At 41.4% G+C, this 23,419-nt stretch overlaps 1 protein-coding gene across 1 annotated transcript in view; it reads left to right on the forward strand.

Annotated features, from left to right (window-relative positions):
* The window catches only part of ZNF235 (zinc finger protein 235), a 57,317-nt gene that overhangs the window by 4,831 nt on the left and 29,067 nt on the right, over nt 1-23,419 (forward strand). Inside the window, exons 3-4 of the mRNA XM_059382372.1 lie at nt 6,559-6,685; nt 7,834-7,920. Of these exons, the coding sequence (XP_059238355.1) occupies nt 6,559-6,685; nt 7,834-7,920 (214 nt within the window). The remainder of the gene's footprint in view (nt 1-6,558; nt 6,686-7,833; nt 7,921-23,419) is intronic.

The following is a 23,419-nucleotide window of genomic DNA, read 5'->3' on the forward strand; positions in this document are numbered from 1 at the left end:
TGAATGAGTCTGGAAGTTTTCCTTCTGTTCCACTTTTTGAAACAGCTTCAGGAGACTAGGTTTTATTTCTTCTTTGAATATTTGGTAGATTTCCCCAGGGAATCATCAGGCCCTGGAATCTTGTTTTTTGGGAGGTTTTTGCTCACTGCCTCAATCTTGTTACTAGTTATTGGTCTATTCAGGTTGTCAATTTCTTCCTACTTCAGTCTTGGTAGTTTTTTTTTGTTGTTGTTGTTTTATTTATTAATTTGACAGAGAGAAATCACAAGTAGACGGAGAGGCAGCCAGAGAGAGAGAGAGAGAGAGAGGGAAGCAGGCTCCCTGCTGAGCAGAGAGCCCGATGCGGGACTCGATCCCAGGACCCTGAGATCATGACCTGAGCCGAAGGCAGCGGCTTAACCCACTGAGCCACCCAGGCGCCCCACAGTCTTGGTAGTTTTATAGGTTTCCAGGAATGCATTCCTTTCTTCTAGATTGCTTAATTTTTTTGCATTTGGGTGTTGGTGATAATTTCTAAAAATTGTTTCTTCCAATTTTAGTATATGTGCTGCTGAAGCGAGCACTCTAAGAATTGTTTCTATTTCCTTGGTGTGAGTCATGGTCTCTCCCCTTTCATTCATAATTTTATTACATAATTTTATTAATTTGGGTCCTTTCTCTTCTTTTGGATACATATGGCCAGTGGTTTATCGCTCTTACTAAGTCTTTCAAAGAATCAGCTTCTAGTTTCATTGATGTGTTCTCCTGTATTTCTGGTTTCTAATTCATTGATCTTTGCTCTAATCTTAATGATCTCCCTTCTTGTGCCTGGCTTAGGCTTTATTTATTGTTTTTTGTTTGTTGTTTTTATTTGTTGTTCTTGCTACCCCAAATTTAAGGTGTAAAGTTAATTTGTATATTCAAAATTTTTTCTGTTTTTTTGAGTGAGGCTTGGATGGCTATGTATATCTCCCTTAGGACCACCTTTGCAGTATCCCTTAGGTTTTGGACTGATGTGTTTTCTTTCTCATAAGTTTCCATGAATTGTTTAAGTTCTTTGATTTCCTTGTTTACCCAAACATTCTTTTTTTTTTTTAAGATTTTATTTATTTATTTGACAGAAATCACAAGTAGGTGGAGAGGCAGGCAGAGAGAGAGAGAGAGGGAAGCAGGCTCCCTGCTGAGCAGAGAGCCCAATGCGGGACTCGATCCCAGGACCCTGAGATCATGACCTGAGCCGAAGGCAGCGGCTTAACCCACTGAGCCACCCAGGCACCCCTCACCCAAACATTCTTGAGCAGAATGGTCTTTAGCTTCCAAGTGTTTGAATTTCTTCTAAACTTTTTCTTGTGGTTGAGTTCCAGTTTCAAAGTATTGTATTGAGAACATGCAGGGAGTAATCTCAATCTTTTGGTAACAGTTGAGACCAGATTTGTGACCCAGTATGTGGTCTATTCTGGAGAAAGTTCCATGTGCGTTTGAGAAGAAGTATTCTGTTGTTTTATGGAGGAATGTTCTGTATATGTCTATGAGGTCCATCTGGTCCAGTGTGTCATTCCAAGCTCTTGATCCTTTGTTGATTCTTCTGCTTAGATGATCTGTCTAGTGGTGAGAATGGAGTGTTGAGGTCTCCTACAATTAACATATTGTTATCAATATGTCTTTTTATTTTGGTTAACAGATGGCTTATGTAGTTGGCTGCTCCCATGTTGGGGACATAAATATTTAGAATTGTGCGATCCTCTTGTTGGATAGACCCTTTAAGAATGATATACTGTCCTTCTGTATCTCTAACTCCAGCCTTTAGCTTAAAATCTAATTTGTCTGATGTGAGAATTGCTACCTCAGCTTTCTTTTGAAGTCCATTGGCATGAAAGATGGTTCTCCATCCCTTCATTTTCAGTCTGGATGTATCTTTGGTTCAAAACAAGTCTTTTATAGACAGCATATGGATGGGTCCTGTATTTTTATCCAAATTGCAACCCTGTGCCATTTCATGGGAGCATTTAGGCCATTCATGTTGAGAGTGATTCTTGAAAGATATGATTTTATTGTCATCATGTTGCCTGTGAAGTCCTTGTTTCTATAGATTGTCTCTGTACATTTCTGTATCACTCTTGGGGTCGTTCTCCTTTTATAGAACACCCCCCCCCTTAATATTTTGTGCAGGGCATTTTGTTCTTCTCATTTTGTTCTCAGGGCATATTTTGTTCTTCTCATTTAATACCTTCACTATGTCTTTACCAGTCCTTTCTGGCTTGCCAGGTCTCTGTGGACAGGTCTGATGTTATTCTGATGTGTTCCTCCCCCTGTACATAAGAAATGTCCTCTTCCCATTGCTGCTTTCGAGATTGTTTTCTTGGATCTTTGATTTATGAATTATACTATTATATTATAATATAATATGTCATGGCATTGGTCTGTCCTCATTGATATTGGGAGGGGTCCTCTCTGCCTCTTTGACATGAATGTTTGTTTCCTTTCCCAGATTAGGGAAGTTCTCAGCTACAGTTTGCTCAAATATATTTTCTAGACCTCTCTCTCTCTCTCTCTCTCTCCACCCCTCAGGGATCCCAGTAATTCTAATATTGAAAATGTTTCACTGAGTCCCTAATCTCTCAGTTTGATCCCTTGTGTTTTTGTTTTTCCCATGCCACCTCAGTTTCCTTCTTTTCTATCATCTCATTCTCTAGCTCACTAATTCGTTCTTCTGCCTCATTTACCTGGCAGTCGGAGTATCCAGTTTAGACTGCCTTTCATTCATAGCATTTTTAAGTTTGGCCTTATTAGAACTCATTTCTGCCCTTAGAGATTCTATACTATCGTTATTTTTTTTTCTCAAGCTTAGGTATCGCTTTGATAATTGTTACTCAGAAGTCTATTTCCAACATCTTGCTCATATCCATATCCATTAGTTCTGTGACAGAGGCCATAGTCTCTGATTCTTTCCTTTGTTTGGGGCTCCTCCCCTTAGTCATTCTGTTGAGGGGTGGTTGAGGGAATGTACAGAGTCTAAACTATTGACCATAACCCAAGCAAGATACACCTGTGTTTTATAAGGATCTTAGGGTTGTCGGCCTCTTGTTCTTTCGGCGTGTCTTCTGGGGGCGGGGACTGCCGCACTGTTCCTGTTTGGACAGAGTTGCCCTCTACCCTGTGGGGGAGTATGTGCTCAGTGAAAACTGGTTTTGGGAGCAGGAGAGTTTTGTTCTCTGGTGGCTTTCCCTAGTGGCTTTCCTCATCTCTTCCAAGAGTCAGAGCAAAAGTGACCTTATCCAGTCCTTTGTCTCAGAACAGAGAGACCTCAGTCTGTTCTCCAGAAAGCCCTCCAGGCCACACTGTTTCTGTTTCTGTCTGTGCTGCTGAAAACTGCAGCCACCTGGGCTGTTTTCTCCACAGCAGTACTCCCAACCATCATTCCCAGGGCTGGGCATGTCTCTGCCCTTTGCACTTCTAAAACTGACAGTACCCCTATAGTTCCAGGTTTCAGTCTGGGGGGCTGCCCTGAAGTCCTTTCCCTGTGGCCTCCAGTCTTCAAAATCTATGCCAGGTCCGCAGTGCAGGAGGCTTTTGCCTTCCTGGCACAAGATCACTGAAGCTCCCTCCCACTTCCATGTATCCTCCTATATCTGCCTGCAGAATCACAGCTCCCTGCTTCATACCTGGAGACCAACTTCCGGAGACATTCTGTTTGTAGAGCTCCAGATGCATCTTCTTATATCTCAGGCAGATTTTGTGGGTGTCCAGGATGGATACATGTCCAGCTAGTTCAGGGGACAGGTTGAAAAAGAGTCCCCTACTCCTGTGCCTCCCCACCACCATATTACCTACAATTTAAATGATCACATCATTTTCCATAATTTACCTATGCTTTATCCTAATATCCATTTATGTGGATTTTACCATTTTAAAGATGTTTGCGATAACAGTTTGCTAACATCATATAACCTTTCTTCCTGTACAGAAACTCTGAGATCTCAGGGGTTTTTTTCCCCTCTTTAAAGCTCCAGGGACTCCATGGTTTTCTCACATGTGGTGCCTCACATTTTGTTGTAAGAATGACTGTCTAAAGTGTGGCTTGGTGTGGCATAGTCCACCTCAGACTAAAGTCAGAGAAAATAATTTTAGTTGTCTTTAAACAAGAAGAGCCAGATTTGGAGTGTACCTAGCTGGCTCAGGCCATACAGCATGAGATTCTAGATCTTGGGGTCTTGAGTTCAAGCCCCACGTTGGTCATAGAGCTCACTTTAAAAATAAGTAAATAATTTTAAAAAGGAGCTAGATTCCTTTTTTATTCTAAGTTAAACCATGTGCGTATTATAGTTAGATGTTTATTTTGTTCATTGACATGTTAGTATGTTTTAAAGAAGTACATACTTAGTTTTAAAAATCCTTAGTACTAGGGATTTACCAGACATTTACTCTGTGGAACAGATGTGTGAGGATATAGGTGGTCCTACCTGCTTTTTAAGATGAAGAAACAGGCTTGTGAACCTTCAGATACCTATTGACATCCACTCAGTGCCCAGTGACACTAAAGTTCCTATTGTCTAATCCAGGAGTTTCAGGTGTTAAATCACAGTAAATGGAAAGATCCAAAAGAAAAGAGACTTCTCTATTCAGGGACCTGAGGCCAGGCTGCATGCGTGCTGGCATGGCTGGTAGACGGAAGACTCCAAAACTAATACATCCTCACCTAATTCCCTTTCTTAGTGGCTGTCTCTCTGTCAGATATATCCACTCGTTGTTTAGTGTGTAGATGCTCAGAACTCTAGCTAGCATTGAGATAATTTTTATTTCTATACAGAAGAAGTTGGTATACATAATAGGAAACAGGAGCCAGTGGGTGGGGCAGTGAACGTGGGAATTTATACACACTAGGAAAAAGGCTTAATATTCTCAGTACAAATTTTACTGATCTATAAGATACTCTATAAGATCTATAGGATTATGAGCAAAGAAAACGAACGGGTAATATATAAAAAATCAAAAGATATTTTAAAAATTATTTGTGTATTGGGGCACCTAGGTGGCTCAGTGGGTTAAGCCTCTGCCTTTGGCTCAGGTCATAATCTCAGGCTTCTGGGATCGAGCCCTGCATCGGGCTCTCTGTTCGGCAGGGAGCCTGCTTCTCTCTCTCTCTGCCTGCCTCTCTGCCTACTGGTGATCTCTCCGTTAAATAATAAACAAATAAATAAGTAAATAAATATCTTTAAAAAATTATTTGTGTATAGTTGACATGCCATCTTGAAAGACAGTTTTTTTAAAAAAATAAGTAAGTGGAGGGCACCTGGGTGGCTCAGTTGGTTGAGTGTTTGACTCTCGGTTTCAGCTCAGGTTTGTGAGATCAAGCCCTGAGTCGGGTTCCACACTCAGCACAGAGTCTGCTTGAGATTCTTTCCCTCTCCATCTGCCCTGCCCTGCTTGCACGCTCTCTCTCTCTCACTCTCTCCCTCCCCCATCCCTCATATCTTTTTAAAAATTAAAAAAAATGAAATAAGTGGAAATTTTTTTTTAAAGTTTTGATCACTTATCAAATTACCCAAAATTTTAGAAATAAGATAATGTCTAATTTTGGCCAGAAGATAGAGAATCAGGGATACTTCTGTTCTCTTACAGGAAGAGTTCATTGGGAAAATTGTCATTATATTAGCAAAATAAAGGTGCCTATTTTTCAACAGAGCAATTGCCACTTCTTGGAACTTATCCTAGGGAAATAACAGGACAGTTGGCTGAGATCTGTGTAAAAATGTTTTCTGCAGCATTATTAATAATGTAGAATAGCTATTCATTTCTTGGAATCATTAAATATATTCTAGATCACCACTTACAGAATATTATGCAACCAGGAACAATGATGGTAGCAGTAAGAGTGACAGCTGACATTTGTTGAGTACTTAATGCACATTAGATGATGTCCTACGTCCTTTATATATTCTCATTTGATCCTTATGATGTAGACTATCACACAAAGACATTCAAGTATTGAGAAGTTAGGTGACTTGACCACGGTCTCAAAGTCAGTAACGGACAGAGCCTTAGAGGCATGTAGTCTCCAGAACACAGGCTCTTAACCTTGACACTGAATTCTGCATTTGACAGATAGGGTATGCTCCTGCCCGGCAGGGTGCTGAAGGCCTGTTGGATGGGCACATGTGGACGAAGTAGTGAGACTGCCCAGTGAGAGAAGGAGACAGCCTCTATTAAATACTGTTGAAAAAAATTCATGCAACATTTCTGACAAATTTCTTAGAAAATTTGGCACTGTCGGTCAAATTCTAAAATGTGTGTGTGATACAATTTGACCATGACAGTTCTAGAGACGTAACTGTATGAAGGGCACCATGTTGCGTGTACACTGGTGGTTTTTGTTTTCTTCTTCTCTTTCTTTCTCCTCCCCCTGGGACCCTTGCATTTTTGGTGTGCTTTTGGAAGGGGAGAGACTACCACTAAGAAGAGTTGCTCCGATCCCACACAGTGTGGAACAACATCCCCATAGCTCCTCCACCTCCTCAGCGCGGCCCTGCTGCCAGTGTCCACTGAGTGTGAGACTGAGTCTGTGTGTGCTTGTTGTTGTAGGAGGCAGTGACGTTCAATGATGTGGCAGTGGTCTTCAGTGAGGAGGAGCTGGGGCTGCTGGATTCCACCCAGAGGAAGCTGTACCGTGACGTGATGCTGGAGAACTTCAGGAACCTGGTCTCTGTGGGTGAGGATAGGATCCTTCTGGAACTCATCCCCTCAAGCAGGGTTTCTCCTGAGGTTGGAGGCAGATGGTTCCTTGTTTTGAGGAGTCTCCTGTGCATTTTAGGATGTTTAGTGGCATCCCTGGCCTCTGCCGACTAGTTCAAGGCTTCAGGACTCCTCAGACACCAGAGTTTTCCAGTCCCTTTGGAGCACAGAGACAAGACATTTCTAGTCTTTATTCCAAGGCAGGTGTTGTCTTGTGTAAATGAACTGTAAATGGACAGTTAAGCTTGTCTTTACCTGGATATGTATTTCATCTATCTTTTTTAAACTCATTGATCATGATCTACTGGTGGGTCAGGAAACTAATTTAGTAAATTGAATCAGCAGTCTTATTGAATACTTACAGAACAGAGTCATAGCATCAGAGCTGTTACTTAGAATGGCACATGTCCATGCATTCAGCAGGGGTCAGAGCAAGTGGTTTCCAGGGAGGGGAGTCAGACTGGGAAGGATGCAACAGAAACAGACCTTGATTAGAAACAGTTCACTTGGGGCGCCTGGGTGGCTCAGTGGGTTATGCCGCTGCCTTCGGCTCAGGTCATGATCTCAGGGTCCTGGGATCGAGTCCCGCATCGGGCTCTCTGCTCGGCAGGAAGCCTGCTTCCTTCTCTCTCCCTCTGCCTGCCTCTCAGTGTACTTGTAATTTCTCTCTGTCAAATAAATAAATAAAATCTTAAAAAAAAAAAAAAAAAAAAAGAAACAGTTCACTTTAGGGGTGCTGGGGGACCCTCAGTTGGGTAAGCATCCGACTTTGATTTTGGCTCAGGTCATGATCTCAGGGTCGTGAGATGGAACCCCGCATGGGGCTCTGCACTCAGGTGAGTCTGCTTGAGATTCTCTCTCCCCTCCTGCCCCCACTTCCTCTCCAAAAAAACGAAAGCGAGAAAGAATAAGAAACAGTTCATTGGATCACTTACTTTGAGAATTTGTATGGTAGTGATATACTTCTAATGATACCAAGTGTATTCCTTATTGTGGGTGGTGATAGGAAAGTGATAAATGCTGCCTTGGGGAGAGGCAGAGCCTTATTATGTTATGAAATCAGAGCCAAAATTTTTTAGTACTTTTGCCCTTAATGTTTTCCACTTTTATCTTACCGTTTCATAGGGCATTCATCCTCCAAACCAGATATGATATCCCAGTTGGAGAGAGAGGAGGAGAAGCTTTGCATGAAGGAGATCCGCACTGAAAGAGGTAGGCACTCGGATAAGAACTATGCGGCTGGGGTCATTGTAGGTGACAGCCCCATTGTTCTGCCTCTGTTCTGGATGATCTTCGCACGGCAGCCAGAGAGAGCCTTTGAAAACATGAATCATAGCACGTCACTCATCTGTTTCAGACCCTCCACAGGCTTCTGCCTTCACTCAGAGTAAAAGTGGAAGTGCTCGTGGTGCCTGGGGGGCCAGTCATTGAAGCATCCACCTCTTTTTTGGGCCCAGGTCGTGATTTCAGGGTCGGGAGAGTGAGCCCTGTGTCAGGCCCTGCTCTCAGTTCAGAGTCCGCTTGAGGTTCTCTCTGCCCCTCTGCCCCTCCCTGTGCGTTCTGTCAAAAAAAAAACAAAAAACAAAAAAACTAAAACAGGTGCCTGGGTGGCTCAGTCAGTTAAGTGCTTTTCCAGCTCAGGTCATGATCCTGGAGTCTCAGGATCAAGTCCCACCTTGGCTCTGTGCTCAGTAGGGAGTCTGCCTCTCCCTTTGCCCCTCACCCTACTTGTGCTGTCTCGCTCGCTCTCTCTCAAAAAATAAAATCTAAAAAAACCAAAACCAAAGTGTTCAAGGGGCCTGGAAGGCCCTGTGGTATGTGCTCATCCCCCAGCTTCAACACGCATTCTGCATTTTCTTTTTTATTTTTTTTTTTAAGATTTTATTTATTTATTTGACAGACAGAGATCACAAGTAGGCAGAAAGGCAGGCTGAGAGAGAGGAGGAAGCAGGCTCCCTGCAGAGCAGAGAGCCTGATGTGGGGCTCGATCCCAGGACCCTGGAATCATGACCTGAGCCGAAGGCAGAGGCTTTAACCCACTGAGCCACCCAGGCGCCCCCGCATTCTGCATTTGTCTCCAGTCGTCCCTTCCCGCCCCCGCCCCACTGCTTTGCCAACCTGACTTGTGCCTCAGACAACACAGATACGCTCTACGTCAGGACTGTTTCCTTTCTCTTCTCTGGCTGGAATGCTACCAGCCTGTACACATCCAGTCACTCTGGCTTTCTTACTTATGTCACTGAGAAGTCCTTTCTTCCAAGGCCTTCTCTGACCACCGCTTAAAATGCCATCTCCCATCACACTCCATGCCCTTGACTTGCTTTAATTGTGTGTAAGCACTACACCACCAGACTGACTAGCATATAGGATTTTGAAATTGTGGTAAAATATACATAACATAGAATTTATTTTAGCTGGCTGCATTAAGTACATTCCTGTTGTTGCACAACCGTCAACGCTGTCCATCTCCAGAACATTTCCGTCATCCCAGACTGCACTCTACACATCAGGCAGTGACTCCCTGTTCTCTCCTATCCCAGTTCCTAGTAACCACTGCTCTCCTTTCTGTGTCTATGCATTTGACCCTTGCAAGTACCTCACGTGAGCGGAGTCGTGCAGTGTTTGCCGTTAGTGTCTGGTTTCTCTCTTTTAGTGTAATGTCTTCAAGGTTGATGGTGTCGTATGTTAGAACTTCCTTCTTTTTTATGGCTGAATAATAGTTCACTGTATGTACAGATCACATTTTCTTCATCTTTTGTTGGACGTTTGGGTGGTTTGTACCATTTGGTTATGGTGAATAATGTTGCTGTGAACAGGGGTGTACAAGTATCTGTTCAGGTCCCTGCTTTCCATTTTTTGTGTGGATACCGAGACTAGAAATGCTGGATTGTATGGTAATGTTTTTTGATTATATTTGAGAGAGAGAGAGAGCATGCATGAGTGGGGTTGGGGGCAGGAGGGGCAGTGGGAGAGGGAGAAGCAGACTCCCCGCTGAGCAGGGAGCCCAACATGGGTTGGAGCCCATGACCCTGAGATCATGAGCTGAGCTGAAGGCAGATGCTTAACCAACTGAGCCATCCAGGCACCCCTCGTTTGGTAATTCTATTTTTAATTTTTGAGGAATCGCCATACTGTTTTTCATAATAGTCACACTATTTTGTGTTCCCACCAGCAATGCACAGGTTCCCACCAACAATGTCCCAGTGTATTGGGACATGCACTAATCATCCTTACACTTGCTGTTTCGTGTGGGCTGTTGTTTTTTAACAACTAGTGGGTACCAAGTGGTATCTTGTTTTGATGTGCATTTCTCTAATAATTGGTGAAACTGAGCATCTTTTCATGTGCTTGTTAGCCATTTGTACATCTTCTTCAGAGAAATGTCTGGGCAAGTCTTTTGTCCATTTTTGAGTCGTGTTTGTTTTCTGTTGAGTTTTAGGAGTTCTCTGTATTCTGAATACTAATCCCTTACTAACTGGATATATGATTTGCAAATATTTTCTCATTCTGTGTGTGGCCTTTTTCTCTATTGATAGTGTCTTTTGATGCATTAAGAATTTTTAATTTTCATGAAATTTTCAAATTTATCTTTCTTTTATTCCCTGTGGCTTTGGAGTCCTATCCAAGAAATCATTGTTAAGTCCAATATCATGAAACTTTTGTCCTATGTTTTCTCCTAGGAGTTTTATAGTTTTAGATCCTTTATTTTTTTTTTTTTTTTTTTTTTTTTTTTTTTTTTAAAGATTTTTTTTTTTTTTTTATTTGACAGAGAGAAATCACAAGTAGACGGAGAGGCAGGCAGAGAGAGAGAGAGGGAAGCAGGCTCCCTGCTGAGCAGAGAGCCCGATGCGGGACTCGATCCCAGGACCCTGAGATCATGACCTGAGCCGAAGGCAGCGGCTCAACCCACTGAGCCACCCAGGCGCCCCAGTTTTAGATCCTTTAGATCTTTAATGCATTTTGAAGTAATTTTTGAAAATGGAATAAGGAATGGTCTGACTTCATTCTTTGACGTGTGGATATCCAATTTTTCTAGCACCATTTCTTGAAAAGACTGTCCTTTTCCCATTGAATGGTCTTGGCACACTTGTCAAAAACCATTTGACTGTGTATGTGATGGTTTAGTTCTGAGCTCTCTAGACTGTTCCCTTGGTCTGTATGTGTTTATACCAGTACACTGCTGTTTTGACTACTGCAGTGTTATAATAAGTTTTGAAATCAGGAAGTAACTGCCTCCAACATCTTTTTTCTTTTCTTTCCTTTTCTTTTTATTAACATATAATGTATTATTTGCCCCAGGGCTACAGGTCTGTGAATTGTCAGTCTTACACATTTCACAGCACACACCACAGCACATACCCTCCCCAATGTCCATCCCCCATCCACGCTATCGCTACCCCTTCACCCCCCAGCAACCCTCAGTTTGTTTTGTGATATTAAGAGTCTCTTATGGTTTGTCTCCTTCCCCGGTCCATCTTATTTCATTTGATCTCTCTGATATGAGGAATTTGAGAGGCAGGGTGGGGGGCTATGGGAGGTAGGAAACAAAACAACTTTTTTCTTTATTAAAAGTTGTTTTGGTGACTCAGGGAATTTCAGGATGGGTTTTTCTGTTTCTGTATTATTAGAATTTTGATAGAGATTGCATTGAATTTGTAGATCCTTTTGGGAAGCATTGATATCTTTTTTTTTTTTTTTACCCAATAGAAATGAAATCATTTTTATTTTTTTATTGTGTTAGTACCATACAGTACATCATTAGTTTTTGAGGTAGTGTTCCATGATTCATTGTTTAAATAACAGCCAGTGCTCCATTCAGTATGATTTCCTAACAATATTGAACCTTCCAATCCATGAACTTGAGCTGTCATTCCATTTTCCTATATTTTTAATTGATCAGTGTTGTAGTTTTCAGTGTACATGTCTTTCACCTCCTTGGTTAAGTTAATTCTCAAGCATTTTGTTCTCTTTGGCACTATTGTATATGGAATTATTTTCTTAATTTCCTTTTAGAATTTTCAGTGTATGTAGAAATGCAACTGATTTTGTGCATGACTTTGTTCCTTGCTACTTTGCTGAATTCATTTATTAAATGGTTTTTGTGTGGAACCTTTAGGATTTTTCAAATCATATCCTCTATTAACAATTTTTTTAATTAAATTGATTTATTTTCAGAAAAACAGTATTCATTATTTTTTCACCACACCCAGTGCTCCATGCAATCCGTGCCCTCTATAACACCCACCACCTGGTACCCCAACCTCCCACCCGCCCCCCGCCACTTCAAACCCCTCATATTGTTTTTCAGAGTCCATAGTCTCTCATGATTCACCTCCTTTTCCAATTTCCCCCAACTCCCTTCTCCTCTCTAACTCCCCTTGTCCTCCATGATATTTGTTATGCTCCACAAATAAGTGAAACATATGATAATTGACTCTCTCTGCTTGACTTATTTCACTCAGCATAATCTCTTCCAGTCCCGTCCATGTTGCTACAAAAGTTGGGTATTCGTCCTTTCTGATGGAGGCATAATACTCCATAGTGTATAGGGACCACATCTTCCTTATCCATTTGTCCGTTGAAGGGCATCTTGGTTCTTTCCACAGTTTGGCCATTGCTGCTATAAACACTGGGGTACAGATGGCCCTTCTTTTCACGACATCTGTATCTTTGGGATACATACATGACAATTTTAAATCATATCCTCTATGAACAATTTAAAATCATGTCCTCTATGAACTATTTTACTTCTTCCTTTCCAGTTTGGATGCCTTTTGTTTCTTGCCCAATTTCTTAGGCTAAAACTTCCAGTACTGTGCTGAATATTAGGGATGGAAGTAGGCATCCTTGCCTTAATCCTGATATTGGGGGGAAAGTTTTCAGTCTTTCACCATTGAGTCTGATGTATACTGTGTATTTTTCACTTAAAGCTTTTATTACATTGAAGCAGTTTCCTTCTATTACTAGTTTGTTGAAAGTTTTTATCGTGAAAGCATTTTGAGTTTTGTCATTTGCTTTTTCTACATTAACTGGGATGATTATGTGATTTTTTTTTCCTTTATTCTGTTAATGTGACATATCACATTGATTTTTTTGGTGTGTTGAACCATCCTTGCATTTCAGGAATAAATCCTACTTGGCTGTGTTGTAGTGTCCTTTTAATATACTACTGAATTTGGTTTGCTATTATTTTTAGATCAGTGGTCATAAGGGATGTTCGTAGTTGCCTTTCTACTGTGTCTCTGTCTGGCTTTAGTGTCAGGCAATACTGGCCTCACAGAATAAGTAGGAAGTGCTCTCTCTTCCATGTTTTTGGAAAAGTTGAACAAGGACTGAACATTCTTTTCTGTTGTTTTTTTTTTTTTTAAGATTTTTATTTATTTATTTGATAGAGAGTAAGAGCAAGAGAGATCATAGAGGGGAATGGAGAAGCAGACTCACCACTGAGCAGGGAACCTTGCGTGGGGCCCAGCCCCAGGACCCTGACATCACAGCCCCGGCCAAAGGCAGATGCTTCACCAACTGAGCCACCCAGGCACCCCAAGAATTAATATTCTTCTTTAAATGATTGATAGAATTCACCAGTGAAGCCATCTGGTCCCTGCTTTTCTTTGTTGGGAAGTTTTTTTTATCACCAATTCAGTCTTCTGAACAGTTACAGGTCTAGGTTTTCTGTTTCTTTGTGATTCAACCTTAGGTTTGTTTCTAGGAATTTGTCCATTCTATCTAGGTTATCCAGTTTGTTGGCATTGAAATATTCATAGTGCTGTCTTATAATCTTTTGTTTCTTTATGGTCAGTAGCAATGTCCCCACTTTCTTTTTTTTTTAAGATTTTATTTATTTATTTATTTATTTGTCAGAGAGAGAGAGAGAGCTCAAGCAGGCAGAGTGGCAGGCAGAGAGAGAAACAGGCTCCCCCCGAGCAAGGAGCCCAATGTGGGACTCGATCCTAGGATCCTGGGATCATGACCTGAGCCTAAGGCAGTGGCTTAACCAACTGAGCCACCCAGTCATCCCACCCACTTTCATTCTAATGTTAGAAATCTGAGTCTTCTCTCTTAGCCACTGTAGCTAATTTTTTGTCTATTTTGTTGCTCTTTTGAAGAAGCAGCTGTTGCTTCTCATTGATTTTTCTCTATTGTTTTTCTGTTGTATATTTGACTTATTTCTGCTCTTCGTTATTTCCTCCTGCTAACTATGGGTTTGGTTTGTTCTTTCTTTCTTCTTGTTAAGAGAGAGAGTGCACATGAGTAGGGGGGAAGAGCAGAGGGAGAGGAAGAGAATTTCAAGTAGACTCCACGCCTAGTGCAGAGCCTGATGTAGGGCTTCATCCCACAGCCTTGAGATCATGAACTGAGCTGAAATCAACTCAGATACTCAACTGATTGAGCTACCCAGGCACCCCAGTTTGTTCTTTTTCTATTCCCTTATGATGTAAAGTTTCTTTTTTTTAATGATGTAAAGTTTTATTGTTATTTGAGATATCTTTTATTTTTTTCCAGTTTTACTGAGGTGAAATTGACATCATTGTCCAAGTTGTACAACATAATGATTTTATATTTGTATATATTACAGAATGATTACTATAATTTTTGTTAACATCCATGACTTCATATAGTTGATTCTTTTCCTTGTGAGGGGAACTTTTAAGACTATACTGTTCAGAAACTTTTAAACATATAATGCAGTATTGTTAACTATAGTTATTCTGTTGTACATTACATCCCCAGAACTTGTGATCTGTTTTTTTAGAAGACTTGAGATCGAGAGAGAGATTTTTGTTATTCTATATTTGTTTCATGTACATCTTTTTTATTTTTCTTTTTTTAAAGATTTTATTTATTTATTTGACAGAGATCACAAGTAGACAGAGAGGCAGGCAGAGAGAAAGGAGGAAGCAGGCTCCCTGCTGAGCAGAGAGCCCAATGTGGGGCTTGATCCCAGAACCCTGAGATCATGACCTGAGCTGAAGGCAGAGGCTTTAACCCCCTGAGCCACCCAGGTGCCCTAAGTTTTTCTTTTCTTTTTTTTTTTTTTAAACTCAATTAGCCAGCATATCATTGGTTTCAGGATGTAGTGTTCAGTAATTATCAGTTGCGTATAACATCCAGTGCTCATCACATCACTCAGTAAATTCAGTTAGCCAACATATAACACATCATTAGTCTCAGATACAGAGTTCAACAATTTACCAGTTGCATATAACACCCGTGTCTTAAAGCTTTTTGCCCCTCTTTCATTATCACATTTGTTTGTTTAGTTGATTTTTTTTGTAGTGACGCATTTCAATTCTATAATTTTTTAAAAGATTTTAGAGAGTGAGCAAGCATGGGGACAGGCGGGGGTGTGGGGGAGAGAACCCTCAGGCAGACCCTCCACTGAGCATAGACACAGGCCTTAATCCCATGGCCCTGAGATCATGATCTGAGCTGAAATCAAGGAGTCATCCTTAACCAACTGAACCACACAGGCGCCCCTCAATTCTATAATTCTGACACCAGTTCTAATATGTGGGGGTTATTGCCATACTAAGCAATTAGTCAGGAGACCAGCTGGGTACCATACATTTGAACTCAATTCTGACACCATCTGTCTGGATACAGCATCCAGTCCCCATGGCTTAAGCGCTCGGTCCTACAAGATGCCCACCCTCCTCCTTCATCCTCTTTCAGCAGCCAGCCACAAGTCCAAGTTGTTCACCATGCTCCAGAGGTCCCTGCAACCTCCACCTTGGGCTCAGTTGTTTTGCCCGAGGGGCTCACAGAACTCAGAGATAGAGTCTACTTACTAGGTTGTCAGTTTATTATAAAAGGACATAACCCAGAAGAGACCCAGGGGGCAAAGTCTGTGGGAAGGGGTATGGAGCGTCCATGCTCTCTCTGCGCTCACTGGTCTCCCTGCATCTCCACGTGTCCATGGACCTTAGGGCTCTCCAACTCCCTTCCTTTCCAGTTTGTGTGGAGGCTTCATTTCTTAGGCCTGATCAGTGTGGTCATTGGCTATTAGTGGTTGATTCAGCCTTCTGCCCCTCTCCCTTTCCCAGAGGTCGGGAGGTGGGACTGAACGTTCCATGGCTCTCATGGCACCCGGCCTGCCATCCTTGGGGGATTGCTAGAAGTCACCTCATTAACCTAAACTCAGATGTGGTTAAAGAGGTTTGTTAGGAAGTTTAGGACCCGTGTCCCCCTTATGGCTGTGGGAGGGTTTCAGGAACTGAGAACAAGAGACCAAGTATTAAAACAAAGATATTCCCATTGTTCTTTTGTCCCAGGACATTCCAAGGGTTTTGCGATGTGGGATGGGAACTGGCAACTAAAATACATATTTATCGTAAATCACAATATCACATTTTATAGTGTTCAGTGGGTAGGTTTTATAAATCCTTAATTTTTCAGAAGTTTATTTTTTGATGCTATAGAAATATTCCATTTTTCAGTTATTTGGCTTTACAACATAGGAATTCAATCAGTTTTTGACCTCCACCTGGTAGTCTGCAGTCTTCCCATATTAGTATATTCTAGAAACATTTTTATACTTTATTTGTACATTCCTAAAGATTTTTCTCTGCAGAAGATTCTTTATTCTTTCCTTTCCAATGTGAACACCTTTGGGGTTTTTTGATGGCTTGTTTCCCTGAAAGCACGTGGACAGCATTCAGTCTTTCACCACTGATAATGGTGTGAGCTGTAGGTTTTCTTATTGGGTTGAGCTCCCGTCTGTTCTTAGTTTCAGTGTTTTTATCATGAATGGGGTTATTTTGTAAAATGCTTAGTCTGCTGAGAGGACCATAAGATTTTCTCCTTTATGCTGTGAATATGGTAAAATGCATTGGTGATTTCAGTGCTAAACAACCTTGCATTCCTTCTCTTATTTTTTTTTAAAGATTTTATTTATTTGACAGAGATCACAAGTAGGCAGAGAGGCAGGCAGAGAGAGAGAAGGGAGGAAGCAGGCTCCCTGCAGAGCAGAGAGGGCCCGAAGTGGGGCTCGATCCCAGAACCCTGGGATCATGACCTGAGCCGAAGGCAGAGGCTTCAACCCACTGAGCCACCCAGGCACCCCAGCATTCCTTCTCTTAAAAAACAAAATTACGCTGACTACATTTTTATTTATTTATTTATTTATTTATTTATTTATTTAAATTTAGACTTTATTTTTACAGTGTTCCAAGATTCATTGTTTATGCACCACACCCAGTGCTCCATGCAATACGTGCTCCCCTTAATACCCACCACAAGGCTCACCCATCTCCCCACCTTCTCCCCTCCAAAACCCTCAGTTTGTTTCTCCGAGTCCACAGTCTCTCATGCTTAATCTCCCCCTCTGATTTCCCTCAATTCATGTTTTCTTTCTTTCTCCTAATGTCCACCATGTTATTCCTTATGCTCCATAATTGATACCATATGATAATTGACTTTCTTTGCTTAACTTATTTTACTCAGCATAATCTCCTCCAGTCCCGTCCATGTTGATACAAAAGTTGGGTATTCATTCTTTCTAATGGAGACATAATACTCTATTGTGTATATATGGACCACATATTCTTTATCCATTTGTCAGTTGAAGGGCATCTTGGCTCTTTCCACAGTTTGGCGACTGTGGTCAATGCTGCAATGAACATTGGGGTACAGATGGCCCTTCTTTTCACTACATCTGTGTCTTTGGGGTAAATAGTAGTGGGAGCTCTCTGCCGCTCATGGAGCTCCCAGGGGAGTGAGCCGGTCCGATGGTGGAAGCAAACGGGTCACACACAATAACTGAAAGCAAAAGCTGTTTATTAGCGCATACCACACAATAGCTAATACAAGACAGACAACTCTAGCCGCATGGGCTAGGGAGAGGACCCAGGGTACTCCCCCTCAATCCCCTTCTCTGGAGCACACCGTTTGGGTGCATCGACCGAGAAGGTGACCGATCCCCTCCCTGGAGCACACCTTTTGGGTGCATTGACCAGGAGGATGATCTGAGCGAGAGTGTCCCAAGAGCACACTCTGACAAGCAGAGGGCCAGTGCTGCTTATATGCCAGTTCAGTCACTGCGTCAAAGGTGCTTGTGGTTAATCTGCGGTCTGCTGTACGTGCAAGGCTGCTCATCTGCTGCTGCTGATGTTGCTTGTAGCACGTACACCATGTCCCGGTGGTCAATCTGCGGTCAGCTATAACATCCTGTGTAACACCTTCTAGTTCATAACAGTTCTTAACATCCTGTGTAACACCTCCTAGTTCATAACAGTTCTTGGAAGCTCTTTGCCTGTTTGGAAGCTCTACAACAGTGGGGTTCATGCTCACAGGACTCCCTCAGTCCACCCTTTTCTTTTCTTTTCTTTTGTGGCAGGATGGTGGGATTAATTCTTATGATGGTGTTCCCTTTTCTCTGTGGGAAGTCCAGGATGTCTTGTTTCGGGGCAGTTTGTTCCTGATGTTCTGGACTCTGTCTCGAACACTCATCCACCAAGTGGAGCCGCGCAAATTGGGCTTCCAGCCTTTTCCAGGCTTGACGCCTTGCTCGAGTGATGATTCTTCGCCAAGCTCTACGTCTGCTTCCCCAAAAATGTCTGTCGTCATTATCTGGTCCACCACAGACATGGCAGGAAGGATTTGGTCCTGTTCAGGTATAAGAGAATAACCTACAAACTTATAAAGCATATTTTGAACACACTGAAAAAGGCATGGCCCGAAAAGAAGTAAGAGCAGTACTATAAGTGCTAGAATATCCCATGATCTCCACAGATCCTTGAACTTATTCCATATGGTAGTTAGCCAGTTTGACTCCCCAAAATTTTTGAGTTGTACCTCTAATGATTGGAATGAGGCGCCACTCTCAGCCAGTTGCTGCAGTATTAACTCCTTATATGTCCTGCTTTGATTTAACCAGTTGCTCATGGTCCTATTCTTCATAGTAATGTTATATGTGGAATTCCAGACAAGGTGGGTCAGACATACTGGGGTAAAACTCCCACATCCGGCCAAATTCATTAATTGGGCTGTTCCCAGGATCCAATCGATTCTATCTACTCTTGCCTCCAGTTCCATCAGGCCTGCCTCCAGGGCCTCCTGTCTGTGCAACAACAATCCCTGGGTTTCAAGGATGCCTCTCAGGAGTTTCTGTTGCTCCTTCAAGACTCCTACCAGCCCTGAAGATTGGAGCACTCCAGTTATCCCTGATGTGGCTCCGATTCCACTCATCAGCAAGGAGAACAGAAGCAATGGTACCTGTACAGCTCTTTTTCTCCTGCCAATCGACTTTGTAGTCTCCCACATTGGGAATTCACTTTCCCTGAACATTCCTATTGAAGGTTGTTTGACTATGGAGTAGTCTTTTTTTTTTTTTAATTTTTTATTTTTTATAAACATATATTTTTATCCCCAGGGGTACAGGTCTGTGAATCACCAGGTTTACACACTTCACAGCACTCACCAAAGCACATACCCTCCCCAATGTCCATAATCCCACCCCCTTCTCCCAAACCCCCTCCCCCCGGCAACCCTCAGTTTGTTTTGTGAGATTAAGAGTCATTTATGGTTTGTCTCCCTCCCAATCCCATCTTGTTTCATTTATTCTTCTTCTACCCACTTAAGCCTCGATGTTGCATCACCACTTCCTCATATCAGGGAGATCATATGATAGTTGTCTTTCTCTGCTTGACTTATTTCGCTAAGCATGATACGCTCTAGTTTAACTGATGCATAAGGTTGGAGTACGGATCTATAAAATTTATAATGGTATTATTTTGGCATGAGCACTCTTCCTCTGAAGTATTATTATTACAGCTGCTGTTATAGAACCCTTTCCAGGCATTATAACATGTCCAGTTTCCTGTCATGCTTCTGAGAGATGTTCTGACCCAATTAGCTATTAACCTTTTGGCTCCTCCATCCCAGAAGGGAATATTCTTTGCTATTGTACAGTTGTTCCAATCTATTGAGGTGTTACTCGTGACACCACAGGAAGAGCTTTTGTTTTCGCCATCTATGCAAGGACATTGTATGATGACGCTAAAGTTTTTTGAGTGGCAAGGAAATAGGAACCACCTGGCAGGGTTTTCTTGGGGGCGGCTGGTATTGACTTTCCATAGATTTAATACTGCTCCAACTGGCCTCCAAGAGTCACCAGTGTAATTGCATTTCAATTGTTTATACCCTTTTTCCTTATAGCTCAAATATGATAGGGGAAAACCCCCAAATTTGCCTTGTATTGATACCCTTTGTTTCCAGATGGTTCTGGAGCAGTTGACAGACATATTTCTTGGTATCCAGTGATATGTGTAGTTACATTTGTCAATGCCAGACATGCTCCCATAAAGTGTTCCATTAGGTCCAAAGATCGGTTCTGAGATCATGGTTTGGTTGATAAGAGTATTAGAAAGGTTAGTAATGCAATACTGCAAAGTTCGGTAGACACAAAAATATTTCTGAAGAAAGCAAAGCTGGCAGTGGAAAGCGCACTTTATGCACAAGCATGAGTTACTGCTAGCAAAGCACATTAATAGCATCTTGGGGGTTTTTGTCCTGTTAAGAGGAATCTCCACCAATTTGAGGTGTGCTTCCCACAGGATGCTAACCTGCATAACAGGCCAAACGCTCCTGGCCTATCCCATTTTCCTTCCCGTTCTTCCCAATTAACCTTGGTTCCTATCACTACTTTATATCTGTTGTACCAGATAGCTTCATTTTCTATATTTTGCATGCCTAAATTTAACCTAAATAGTTTCCTTCTGTCTTCTTGACTTCTTTCGAGGAAGCTTAATTCCTGTCTAATGTGAAATTTGGGGGTCCCTCTTTTACAGATTGTGATTCTAATGACATTAGTTTTTTGGGTGCTACTAAAGGTTGTTCTCCATAGGTTTTGTGGCCTAGTCCTCTGGGTTAGGAACCTCCTTAAAGATTTATTAGGGATGAGGACTGGCCCATCAGGTGTTTGTATTACTATAGCATCTTCCCCTTTCCAAAGGATACAGGCAGGACCTTGCTAATTCCCCTTTTGCTTTCCTTGCTGAAGTCTGTAAAAACAGAATTTTTTGTTATTTTGAGTTTTGTAGATATTTATTTGTTCTTGGTTATCTGTATTCATCTGGTATATCATTAGTTCCCAAGGTGTGATATCCCCTATTCCACCCCTTTGTTTTTTATGGAGCACTATTAGTGCTAGATCCAATGCGGCTTGTAATGTCTCTGTTTGCTCTCTGAACTGATTAGTCAGTCTTTTTAATTCCTTATGCTTATTTTCTACTATGGCCTGACTTTGAGGATTCCATGGAATGCCATATGTGTGTTTTATATTTAAGTATTCACATATTCCCTCCACCTGTCGGGATGTGAAATTTGGCCCATTATCTGAGTGGATCCAGTTTACATTCCATAGTTTGTATAAATTTAATATGGCTATAGCAGTGGCTTTTCCCAATTCTGAGGGCAGGATCACTGCATGCAAGTATCCTCAGGAGCTGTGACAAGCAGTAAAGATTATCTTTTCTCCCATATGAGTACAGTCTATCTGCCATAGTTGGGAGTCTACAGGGTTGATGCCTCTTTTTTTTTTTTTTAAAGATTTTATTTATTTATCAGAGAGAGAGGGGGGCAGAGAGCAAGCACAGGCAGACAGAATGGCAGGCAGAGGCAGAGGGAGAAGCAGGCTCCCTGCCGAGCAAGGAGCCTGATGTGGGACTCGATCCCAGGACGCTGGGATCATGACCTGAGCCGAAGGCAGCTGCTTAACCAACTGAGGCACCCAGGCATCCCGGGTTGATGCCTCTTATTGGGTTTGCCCCTTTAATGCAATTTGGGCATTGTTTAATTATTTCTTTTGCCACTGTGGTAGGAAGACCATATTTCAATTTTAAATCCTTCCAATTATTATGCCATTTCTTCTGTTCTTCCTTTATTTGATTCAGGTTGTCTACCCAGTTGAAAAAGACACCTGTGCTGCCAAAGCCTTGTTGTCCTCTTTCTGTGTTTTTGTCAACTGTGCCTTGTTTAAGAAGTTCATGAAATAAGGATAGGATGATTAATTGTGCTATTTTCTGTCCTGATTGTGATGAAATTCCCCTCTTTCCTCCATTTAGTAACAACTTGAATATCACCTCTAAACCCTTGATCTATAATTCCTCCCTGGATTTGTAGGCCTTTTAAGCCTAGGGATGATTTTTGGGTTATCCAACCCCAGTATCCTCTTGGGATTTCTATTTTTGTTTTTATGTTTAGTTTTATAATTTCCCTAGGTAATAGAAATAAATCTTTTGGGGTACATAGATCATAGCCTACATCTTTCGGTCTTTTGTCCTTAATATTTTCTCTCCCCACAACAATAGATACTAATTGGTCTGCTTTTGTGTTTCCAGGTACCCCTTTATGTCCTGGTACCCATTCTATATATCAGTTGTCCTTTTTCATAGCTGATGAAATTATCTCCTTCCATAAACTATCTTCTATGGTTTCTGGGTCTGGTCTAGCTCTTAAAATGGAGAAGCAGTACTTGCTAACTGTGATGATGTTAACCTGCGGATCTGAATCTTGAAAGGCCATTTTTATTCCATATTTTTCTGCTTGCTGATTTGATCCTACTATATGTTCTATTCTATTTTTTCCTGTGGATGTAACATATCCTGCCTTTGTTTGTTGTTCCTTTCTCCCTCCATCCGTATAGAAGACTTCCACATCCTCTAAAGGATCATCACTTTGGTTTGCTAGGGCTTCCTTAAACATTAAATCTGCATTTATTAGTTTGACATGGGGAAACCAGCGAAGATAATTTTGTTGGCTGTACCAATTTTCTAAGGTCCTTTTTTCCATGGGGAGTAGAATAATGGATTCTACCCCTAATCTGATTTTGCATTCTGTGCAAATATTTTGAATAGCTATGGCCAATTTATCTAGGATAGATTTCCCAATATCCCTCTTTAATGGTTGTCTTCCAACCCATAGTATTTGTTTTTTCCCTTGCTCTTCCTGATATATTCCATAATTTATTTCCTGAGAATCCTTTACAATCTTGCAATAAACCTCCTTTTCTGATATGTAGTAATGATATCCCTGATTTTCTGTTATTTTTTGTTGGGCATATTTTACTTCCTCTAAAGCTTCTGTCGTCCATTCCCTATGGGAGTCTAATTGCATATTGCCTCTCATTAAATTATGTAAGTTTTTTTAAAATTTTTTTTATTAAAAGATTTTATTTATTTATTTGACAGACAGAGATCACAAGTAGGCAGAGAGAGAGAGGAGGAAGCAGGCTCCCCGCTGAGTAGAGAACCCGATGCGGGGCTCAATCCCAGAACCCTGGGATCATGACCTGAGCCGAAGGCAGAGGCCTTAACCCACTGAGCCACCCAGGCACCCTGATGATATATATTATTAATCTTATTAAATAATAGTTCTAGAAAATAAACTTTTGCCAAAATGTATGTCATAAAATCAATGTTTTAATGACTAACCATTACTTTTTTTTTCCTATATCCTTGTATTTAAAATGACTATTTTCAGACATGTAAACACTTCTAACCAGTTTATCAAGCTTACATTGAGAAAACTACCTGTAGAGAAGAAAGACTTTCTGAGAATCATTGTACTCAGAATCCAACCTTGCTATTTACTGTCTGTGGGATGTAATTCTGTTTATCATTCTTTTTTTTTAATTTCATAAAATGTATTTCTTTTTTTTTATTTTTTATTTTTCATAAACATATATTTTTATCCCCAGGGGTACAGGTCTGTG

This window comes from Mustela nigripes, chromosome 17 (assembly GCF_022355385.1).
Source record: "Mustela nigripes isolate SB6536 chromosome 17, MUSNIG.SB6536, whole genome shotgun sequence".
Classification (NCBI taxonomy): domain Eukaryota; kingdom Metazoa; phylum Chordata; class Mammalia; order Carnivora; family Mustelidae; genus Mustela; species Mustela nigripes.